The 11,188-nt window shown below is 37.0% G+C and overlaps 1 protein-coding gene across 3 annotated transcripts in view; it reads right to left on the reverse strand.

The window, feature by feature from the left end:
* LOC124794874 (protein pellino) overlaps window positions 1-385 on the reverse strand; it is a 451,201-nt gene extending 450,816 nt beyond the window's left edge. Inside the window, exon 1 of one of the 3 annotated variants that reach the window (XM_047258555.1) lies at window positions 266-385. In XM_047258555.1, the coding sequence (XP_047114511.1) occupies window positions 266-285 (20 nt within the window). In that variant the 5' untranslated portion in view covers window positions 286-385. Of the gene's footprint in view, window positions 1-110; window positions 218-265 lie in introns of those variants that run through there. The other 2 variants (XM_047258553.1, XM_047258554.1) reach the window with 2 other exon arrangements.
* Window positions 386-11,188: the final 10,803 nt, after the last annotated feature.

Genomic DNA, 11,188 nt, shown 5'->3' on the forward strand with positions numbered 1-11,188 from the left:
TGTTATTCAGTTTAAGGAAACACAGAAAAATCATAAGGTTATGTGAACATTTACCAAGCACTAGTAAAGGTTTAAGAATTATAGAAATGATATTATTGCTATTCACTTACGAATAACGTTTCGGTTTCGCGCTAAAAGCATAGGTGAGACGCTGCAAATATATAAACATACTCCACCCCATGTACAATTTTGAGTATCCTTCCTTCTCAAGTCGATAGAAACAGAAACCAAAATAAGGCGCATCAATTCAATTGTTTCTACTTACAAAGAGTGTAGAAGTGGCATACTTCACAATTCTTCTTTATCCATACTCATACGTCATTTCAAAACATTGTCACCTACTGTATACAGAACTGTCAACAACTTCCACACACTGATTATCTTTGAATGAGTAGCTGTCACGAATATCTTTGTTTACAAGTCATAGATATAGAATAACAGTGACTACAAGACACTCTTGCATCTTTGAGGAAGGAAAGGAGGATCTTTCGAAAGAATAATTTGGTTTTCAATCCATTGAACGTTGTGAAATAGTAGTGTCAGTTGTCGGATTTAATACTGTGACTGATGCAAAAGTGTACCGTGTTAGTAAATGTATAAAACATCGTGAATTACGGGTTCAGTGCGACAACTAAGTACGTAATGTCGAGTGCGGGACTCTTGTAAAAGTCGAGAATTTTGTTCATGTGAAGTGTTTATTTATTTGTGAAACTAATACTTAGAGTAGCATCGTGAGTGTAACATGTTCAGCCACCAACTAAACATTTCCCAAAACACATACTTCGAAAAAATATACTTTTAATTGGTGTACCGCATCAAAGCTCTTTCCAAAAACACTCGTAGTAAGATTTGATGTCCTCAGGTATCGGAAAATGTGGCGTCAGCAGCTATACACGATACTATAATTTCATATATTGATTGATTGATTTTTATTGCCCAAGAAGAAAACATTTACAAGGATATAAAGCTTATATAAGCAACGTCAATAAATGTACAATCAATAATGACAATAAATACACAAAAAATTAATCTATGTTAGAAATTATGCTCACAGAAATCTTCCATTGTATAAAAACAATTTTGAATTAATAAAGGTCTTACAAATATCTTAAATTTTTTCATCTCCAGGCTCTTAACTGACTCTGGTAGTTTATTAAATAGCTTTACAGATGTGTGTGTGAAGCTGTTTAGAGTTTTGGTATATGTGCAGTAGTATTTTCTTACATCATTACAGTGTCGTGTGTTATAACTGTGTACATCAGAATTCAGATAAAAACTAGACAAGTTCTTTTTAATGTACAAGAGACTTTGAAATATGTATTTACATGGCAAGGTCATAATACGAAGTTTAATAAATAATTCTCTACAGTGAGTTCTAGGTGGTACTTTACATATCAGTCTGACAGCTTTTTCTGGGCTGTAAATAAGCATTTTGAGTAGCAATTATTTCCCCACAAGATTGTCCCATAAGTCAAATGAGAGTGAATATAACTATAATAGACAGAAAGCAAAATTTTCTCATCTACTGTTGCTTTTAATTTTCTGAGCATAAATATTCCTTTAGAAATTTTTGGTGTTAAATAATTCACATGTGCCTGCCAGCCTAAATTATTTTGCAAAACAATGCCAAGGAACTTTACAGGAACTGTCTCTAAGGTGATTCTGTTGTTATAAGAAATGTTTAATTCCTGTGTTATATTTATGTTCATAGACAGGCTATTGGCATTGCACCAGTCAGAAAGTATATCTGCCTTGAGTGAGGTAGAGTTACTTATGTTATTGTTCGTAGGCACTGTAATACTTAAACTGATATCATCTGCATACAAGTAACAGTTTGTAGTATCATCTATTACAATGCTAGGTAGGTCATTCATGTGTAATATGAACTAGAGAGGGCCCAAGATTGACCCTTGAGGAACACCATGGTTAACGGAAACTAGAATATTGGTTATTGAAGTAAACAGTTTGAGATCTATTAGATAAGTATGACAGAATAATTTTAACAGCAGAGACTGAGAAACCTACAGGTTTTAATTTCAGCAGCGGTGTGTTGTGGCGCACAGTGTCAAACGCTTTTGATAAATCAAAGACTTTGTACTTATAATAAATTTTTCTTCTTTTGCTTAAAGACAGTTACATATGTAGCTCATAACAGCATCACATGTTGATAGATTTTTCCTAAACCAAAACTGGCTATTTGAAAGTAATTGATGAGAATCTAGAAAATTGATTATTTGAATACTCATTAGTTTCTCAATGCCCTTGGATAAAAGTGGTACAAGAGAAACGGGCCTATAATTGCTAGGCAAATTATTGTCACCTTTTTTGTGGACTGGGATTACTTTAGCTACTTTTAATTTTTCAGGGAAACAACTTTCATCAAAGCAATAGTTTATAATGTGACAGAGAAACTCTTACTATATTATGACTACTAAGTTTCAATATTTTAGAGCTGATGGTGTAAATATCCAGTGAATAACTTTTGCTACGAGAAAGAATGACAGAGTATACATCTTCTGCACAAATGTGTTCAAAATAAAACGCATTTTCCATAGCATTTTGTTTTTTATAGGCAACATCCAAGTAGTAGCTAGGTTCATGTTTACTATCAGGTATCTTAGTAACTACACTATCTACACTGTTTACAAAATAATGATTAAAACTATCAGCACTAATTTTGGCTCTAGATACAAATTCTTTGCTACCCGATGCTAGATTCTCATTAGCCTAATGATTTTCCACATTTCTTTTGGTTTATTAATAGCTTGTGCAACCAATTTGCAATTATATTCTAATTTATCTTTCTTAATACCCATTCTGTGCTGATATTTGCATTGTTTATGTCTTACTTTGGGATGCAGACAAGATGAATTCTTTGCTAGGTAGTAGAAATTGTTGCATTGATCTTTAAGTTTTCGTAGTTCCTGTGTGTACCCCTTATTTTTATTGATAGTTAATAACCTGCTCAATGTAACACATTTGTTCTTTAGTGGCAGGACAATGTTAACTGCCCACATGAATAATTCAGGAGAGTTGTTGAACTGGTTTTCTGCTCCAGTGTTACCATACACACACAACCAATTAATTTCTCTGAGACATTTTAGAAAAACAGATATATTATAGTCACTAATTGTACATTGTGTCTTATAAATCACAGAAGGCTTGGTGACATTAAAAATCATTGCATCCATGTTTACATGAATAATAATTCCATGATGATCAGAAAGAAGAGGGTCGAATCACATTTGTACTGTATTTTGAAGAATGAAAAGTTGTAACAATATTGTCTATACAAGTACCCATGTTTACACTACCAGGTCTGGAGATTACATTCTTCAGCATGATATTCATCCCATAGCTTTTAAGTAAGCTATTTATTTCCAAGTTGTCAGAAGTACTGGAGTTGAAATTAATATTAAAATCAGCCATTAGAACTACATTAACTTTAATTTATTTGCTGTTTTTTAGTATGGGTTAGGCCCTGGTCAACAGGAAGTGACCAAGCCTGGTCTGGACTAGGCTTGGTCAGTGACTCACGTTTCCCTGGTTCTTTAAACCTACTTTCATTTTACTATATTGGATTGATGTAGAATTACTCTCACTTAATTTAGTGCCAAAGTCTAATACTACTTTTTTGGAAAATTCGAGAATTCTTTCACTTACATATTTTTACCAAGACTGTTCAGGTGAAGTCTATGTAATGTATGAAATCTTCTTCCTAATCTACTGATGTCCACAAATAATACATTTCTATATTTCTTACAAATATTTAACACAATTTCATTTGTTTTTCTTACTTCTAAATTGATGCAGGACCACATGGGTAGATTATGGCGGTGAGGCACAGAGAAAACTAGAACATCAGTGTTTCTTAAACGATGTAATGTTTCGTTAAGGAAAAGCTGATGTCTTCTTGTTTCATTCCTAGCCACATCGTTTGTGCCAGCGAGGAACACTGCAACACATTCAGAATCTAGATCATCCATTTCAGCGTTTGTTGCTGCCACATCCTGGAAACAAGCATTTGGCTTAATTGTACTAGTGATGTCTTGTAGATACTTTTCTCTCATCACTCAAGCAATATTTCTTCCATGGCTGTCTGCATATATACATATATGCACTTTCTTGTTATTGCACGGGTCAGGCCTAGGTTGGCTGTTAAACAATGGGCACACCATGTCAGATTCTTCTGCTTCTTGTAAATCTGCCAATGCTCAAAAGAATTGTTTATTGACAAAGTTTCCGTTTTGTTTTTCTGGGCCACAGCTTTTCCACTACCACCTTTAAAAACAGTTCTCCAATCTGAATCGTCTTATTTATTTGTACCTGAAGCGGTAATCTGCTTGGTATTGTTTACGTGAGATGTTTCTGTATCACTGTTATTAGGTTTTCTTAGTTCACACATTGCATTGTCGCTGTTGTTTATTACCGTTTTATGCCTGCAGGAATCGCATCTCCATTCTTACATTGATTGCCAGCAAGTGTTATTCACATTAGGACTTGGTTGTTTAGTACTTAGTTACGAAGCAAATTTCCAATACCAGCGATAAAGTTTATGGCTGTTATGACCATTCCATAATCTTTCGCAATGCTTTCTTCATGAAACCACCCTTCTCTGTCGCTCATGACTTGTAGCACCCAATTTTTAATTTGAAACTCATTACATTAGTGACACTTTAGGAAGGTGATTTCCTGGGACAGCCTCTTGATTTTATTACTGTATTACAGGGCGGTCAACATGTTTTTTGGCCACAGTTTGTCGGTGGCCAAAAAAAAGTGGATCACCGTGTTGCCGAAAATGCTGCCAAACATGATATCCCTCATGTCAGTGACTGCTTCACAGCCTGTGCCATATGGATCCTTCCCACCAATACCAGCTTTTTGGAATTGCACAGGTGGGAACTTTCCCTGCAATATATCCTACATTCCCGTAACCATCCTGGTCTCAACCTTTGTTAGTGGGTGGCCTGCCGACTGGCCCGTGGCCGCCACGCCAACTCCGAACTTAGAATATTTCCCGCGTGCCAAAACTTGCCCGTTACCTCACAAGTTGACCAATTGGAGTTATGACTTTTGATACTGTAGTTATAGGCCACTATGTTTTTTCATTTTGTGAGGGACATAATTTTACACTTCTGAACATTTAAAGCAAGTTGACTAGAAAGTACTTCATTGTAGGTAACGGCATCATCTCTGAAAATTCTGAGGTTAACGTTTATATTGTCTGCAGGGTCATTAATATACAGTGTGAACAGCAAGAGTCCCATTGTACTTCCCTGGAGCAAATATAAAGTTAGTTCTAAATCTGTGGATGACTCTCCATCCAAGATAATGCTCTGCATCATCCTTGCCAAAATACCTCAGTACAGTAACAAAGTTTGCTTTACAGCACATATAGTTGTACTTTTGATAATAAGTATGGGTGTGGCGTATGCCATCATAGCTCTGTGGTCAGCTTGTGTGGCTGCTGTGTGGATGACCTGGGTTTCAATTCCAATATTTCCAGGGGCTTTTTTTGTGGTGGAAAGACTGGAACATAGTGCATTTAGTCTAGTGGTGCCATTTGAGGAGCTACTCGAATGAGAAGTAGTGGCTCCAAGCTCAAGAAAGCCACGAATAGCTGAGAGAGTGGTGTATTGAACCCAGGCCTCTCCAAACCGCATCCAGTAGCGCCATTGGCAGAGACTAACTTGTCGATTGGTCAGTCCCGATTGGCCCATCAGGGCTAAAACACAGAGCCCTGCTTTGTAGGTTTAGTACTGAGTTGAATGCTTTTTGGAAATCAAGAAATGAGGGGATTCTGTTCCAAATACCTCATGTTTGAGCTCAGACCATGTTCTAAGATTCTACAATAAATGGATATCAGGGATCCTCATTGGTAGTTTCGTGTATCACTTCCTGCTACGCTTGTAGACTGGTGTGACCTGTGCTGTCTTCCAACCACTAGGCACAACAGCAGATGGGGCGCCAGTGTTCCAGTCCCTGGCAGGTCATTGGTTTGACCTTCTGAGGCTGACGCGGGGTCCACAGCCAGCCAGCGGTAGGCTACTCTTCGGCTCACTACCGCATGCAGTTGTCTCGGCTCCCGACACCCGCTGGAGACATTACGAGACGAGGGCCGCAGTTTCAGATGCCGGATTGTGGGCACTCATAGTCACTGCCTACTTACGTTAGTCACACCGGAGAGAAGAAGCAGCAGCCGGCTGCCCGCGGCTCACACTGAGCAGCGCTGAGTCAGCAGGGACGTAGACCGTTCAGCCAACTCCTGGCATCACGATGACGATGCACTCCGCTGGTGTACAAGGCCAACACACAGCTCGTTGCACTGGGGCGGTGGCCTGAGCATTGTGGGACCCTGTGACGTGGACTGAGGTGAATGGGGTGCTGTAGTTCAAAACAATAAGTCATTTGGAAAGCTCGGACGAGTTTTAATATGGCACCTCCTGGCACCCACCCACTACATTTGGAGTCTTCCCGCTACATTTGGTCATCCTGATACATTTGGTGGCAGAAGTCGCCACTACACCAGTGACACTAATATCTATATAACTCATCTTTCCAGTGGTGCGAGAATAAAAAGGGGCAATACTCTTCAATTGTTGTTTGTAAAGGAACAGTTGAAAATGGATGTCAGTGTTCCTGCAATTTCCTTTAATACCCTCAATTTCAGCCCTTGTCTATCCATGAGTGTGGACACTTACATTAGTACCACTAACAGCCTGTAATTACATTATATTTATGTATGACTAGAATTTCTTTGGATTTTGTGAGAGATGTTTTGATAATATTCTGCTACGGAAAGCATTGAAAGCTTCATACATTGATTTCTTGGCACCCAAACCCCATCCACAGGGTGACCCAGGAGGAATGGTCAGTTTTCAGGTAGACTACAAGAATAATTGCTCAAAGGAAAATAAAGTCTATTAAACATGGGCTCGAAAATGCATAGCTTGAGAGCTGTGAGCACGTGGTCATCTTCACTATTGGGTCATTCCATGTCAAATCATCTAGACGTTTTAGGAAATGACACCCATCATTATGCAAATCCTTGAAATTTTGGGTAGTGGAAGTTTACCTAGATATATTCACATTTCCAAAATATAAATGTTGCAGGTCAATTACTTTTTCACTTACGATAAAAAGAAGTTGTATAGGTTCAGGAATTCAGGCTTTCATAGACGAGCTCCTTTATAATTTAAAAATGCAATAGTTTCTACAGTTTTTGCAGTGGAAGCTTGAATTTTTTTTTAGTTAAAGAGGAAGGTTTATATTTTTATCGTCATGCTTCTTGTAGTGAATATCCATCATCTACATCTCAGAAAAACTGTAAAAAATTTCTTTTAAACAAAATCCATGCATGGACATTATAATTTTTTGAAGGTATTTCCCCCTCAAGATACATTTGAAAAATTTACAATATTATTATAAATATTCCATTATGTCACACAAAAAGAATCAGTTTGTAGAAATAATGAAAAACAACATTATTGTAAAAGAAATATTGAAGTTGCTAATTCATGACTACCACGTCTCCACTAAATTGCTGAAGTTGGCTACACTAGATTTCCCTAGGAATAAATCATATCCGAGAACAGTGTTTTATTGCCACTACATGTATTGCATCATCCAGTTCCTTTGTTTTGAGTCGTGTTCACTGAGCATGCAGTTCTGAGCTCTTGTACTGAGATGTACCCAGAGTTAATTATTGTTTAAAATTCAGTTGTTGCAGTGTTTTAACTATTCATTCCAAAACAAAAGTAAGTCCCCTAATGTTACAATAGTAATGTGAACTACTTTTGTAATGAGACAATAGGATAGAATGATTTTTCATTATTTAATTACATTTTAGGTTACAGCACTCATCTTTTGAATTATTTACGACAAATATTGGTTTTATGACTGAAGCAGTGTGGAAAGTACAAATAGGCAGTGTTTTCTTGGACAGTATCTGCAAGATATATTGATAATGCCCGCACTTGTGTGAATGAACTGACCAATGAAGAACAAGAACTTTTATTATGGCGAAGCAACAGTCATTCACACTGTGGTTTAAGTGTTTCATGTTTGTGATAAACACAAAGACAGTTACCTGCACAATGATTCTCTCTACACAGGAAAATTTGCTGTGATCCCTTCAAGCACCATAAATGATGTTGATGTTTCATCTGGATTGTGTGAAATTAGTTTAGAAAAGGCAAAGACCTTCAAAATCAGAGGCTTTTGCGTTATTCCAGAGGAGAAAATGTGTCCAACCTGTATCAAACTTATTAATGAAAAAAAAAAAAAAAAAAAAAAAAAAAGCAAGCGACGATTCACCGCCAGACTATATTACATATATGACAGTAATGTGAAGGTGCAGAATCCTGAAAAATCTGTGCTCAATACTAGCTTAGGAGTATCTCCTGCAAAGCTGCATTCAGTTTCTCGGCATAGTCGGTAAGCAGCAGCCAAAAGAAATTTGAATCAGCAGCTGGGGCTCTGGAAACTAAAATTTCACATACACATCAAGTTGAACTTGCTGCTGATGCAAGCATTATCCCTGGCAGTGATTTAACAGGACTGGAAGAACTGGCAAAACAACATAATGAACTCGTGGACAAAATCAAACAGAAAATTGAATATGCAGATAAACGTGAAAAAAATCAGTTATTTACTCTTGTGATGTCAATTTGCCTCGACAGAAAGTCAGTTCCAAATTTCAAGTTTCTGAATATTTGGTATGACAAGCAAGAGCTCTTTTAACGGAGAAGTGTATTTTATCTATGGCTGAGCAGAAAAGAGGAAAGACATTGCATGATACAGTGCAAAAAGTAAAGAGTTTTTGTTCAGATGACAAAAACACAAAAATAATACCTGGGAAAAAAGACAAAGTGAGCACCAGCAAAAATACGTATGAACAAAAGCATCTTGTTTTAAGTAATTTAACTGAACTGTATTCTCTCTCTAAAAAAAGTATTCCTGAAGACAAAGTAGGATTCTTAAAATTTGATTCTCTTTGACAAAAACAGTGCGTACTTGTAGGATCATCAGGAACACATACCGTATGTGTGTGCATTTACCACCAAAATGTTAAATTGCTTCTAAATTCCATTTCTGTTGAAGAAACATACCAAGATCTAATTAAAATAATAATGTGTGATATAAATAACTGAGCCTGTATGCTTCATCTGTGTGAAAAATGCCTGACTAGTTCATTGCCTCAAACCCACTTAGAAAATGGAATAGAAGACTATGATCCTGATGAGATGGTTCAGTACAGTCAATGGGTACCATCTGATAGAATGACTTCAAGTGTTCAGACCAATTCTTTATCAGAATTCTGTGACACACTAATTAAGAAAACTGAAAAACTTACTCCACAGTCTTTTATTTCTGAATCACAATCTGAAAATGAAGAAGGAAATACTTGATGAAGGATCAGTGTTAATTTTAATGGATTTCAGTGAAAATCTAAATTTTGTTCAAGATGAAGTACAGGGATACCATTGGAACAATGGCAGCTGCACTCTTCACACTATCTATATGTATTACAAAAAGGACATGCAGTTGCATGCAAAAGTATTTGTATTGTTTCTGATAATCTAGAACATGATGTTGCCTTGGTGTACCAGACACAGGAGACTGCACTGAATTTTTTAAAGTGAAATTCATCTTGCATATGTTGAATATTTCACTGATAGTTGTGCTGCACAATATAAAAATTGTTAGAATTTCAGAACACAACTTCAAAATAAAGTGCAGCTGATCCTTTTTTGCTACCAGCCATGACAAATGTCCCTGTGGTGGTATTGGTGGCACTGTCACAAAAATAAGTTTGCAAATAGTTTATAAAGATCAAATACTTACAGCCCCACAGGTATCTGAATTCTGTTGCGAGAACCTTCAAGGCATTTCAGTTCTCTTTGCTTCAAAAGGTGAAATGGAATGCGATCTATGCATTACATTGTACCGGTATCACCAAGCAAGATTGGAGCAAAAAGGCTGAGCTGTGATACGGATTTTAGTTATTGTTGTTGTTGTGGTCTTCAGTCCAGAGACTGGTTTGATGCAGCTCTCAATGCTACTCTATCCTGTGCAAGCTTCTTCATCTCCCATCATCTCCCAGTACCTACTGCAACCTACATCCTTCTGAATCTGTTTAGTGTAGTCATCTCTTGGTCTCCCTCTACAATTTTTACCCTCCACACTGCCCTCCAATACTATATTGCTGATCCCTTGATGCCTCAGAACATGCCCTACCAACCAATCCCTTCTTCTAGTCAAGTTACGGATTTTAGTATTGTGCATAATTTCTCAGATGCACTTCCACCACTAATGCCAGAAAGCACTGTGCAGCCCAACTGCTGTGTCGCATGTGCATCTGACTCTCCTTGGTATTTGGAAATTGTTGAGAAGGTGAACTGTGAAGAAGGAGATGTTACAGTAAGGTTCATGCATCCTCGTGGACCATGTCCATCCTTATATTGGCCTGATAATGATGTTTGTTCCTCTCATATTCTGTGTGAAGTTGATATCACCACAGCAACAAGCCGTACTTATTTTCTGAGCAAAGAGTCCTCAAAGTTGGTGGAAGAAAAGTGGTTCTCATACGAAAAAAATGTTATCTAAGCATCAAAGTGTCTCATCACATGTGTAGTTCTGAATCAACTTGCAGATTGCAGCACCAGCATTTTGTGCAGTGTTGACAATATTGTCTTTTGACAAAATATGTGTGACTGAACAAAAATTGCAATATATAATTTTCCCAGTGGCATTCATTTCTCAAAACTGATTTTTTGTGTAATGAGACTGAAAGGATATTCAGGGAAAAAACTGTCAGCATACCATTTTTTCTTTAAAAACTGCAGCAAATTTTCAAATTGTTACAGTTTGCTTTGAAGTATTGCATAGCATCAAACTTTCAGCAATTGCTACCAACAGAATGTATATAAAGCAATAAAAATTGGCAAAAGTTCATGATATAAGATACAAAAGCAGTATAAAAATCTCAGTTCACAACTAGCATGGATGACTTGACATGGAATGATCCTACTGAGAAACCTATCTTTTCTGCTGGACATGTGTTCATAACTCTTAAAGTACGCATTTTAGAGTCCATGTTTACTGGACTTTTTGCTTTGATTGGTCATTCTGGTCTATTCCTGACTATTGACCATTTCTTCTGGGATATGCTGTATAGCTTTATGAT

Source organism: Schistocerca piceifrons, chromosome 4 (assembly GCF_021461385.2).
Source record: "Schistocerca piceifrons isolate TAMUIC-IGC-003096 chromosome 4, iqSchPice1.1, whole genome shotgun sequence".
NCBI lineage: Eukaryota > Metazoa > Arthropoda > Insecta > Orthoptera > Acrididae > Schistocerca > Schistocerca piceifrons.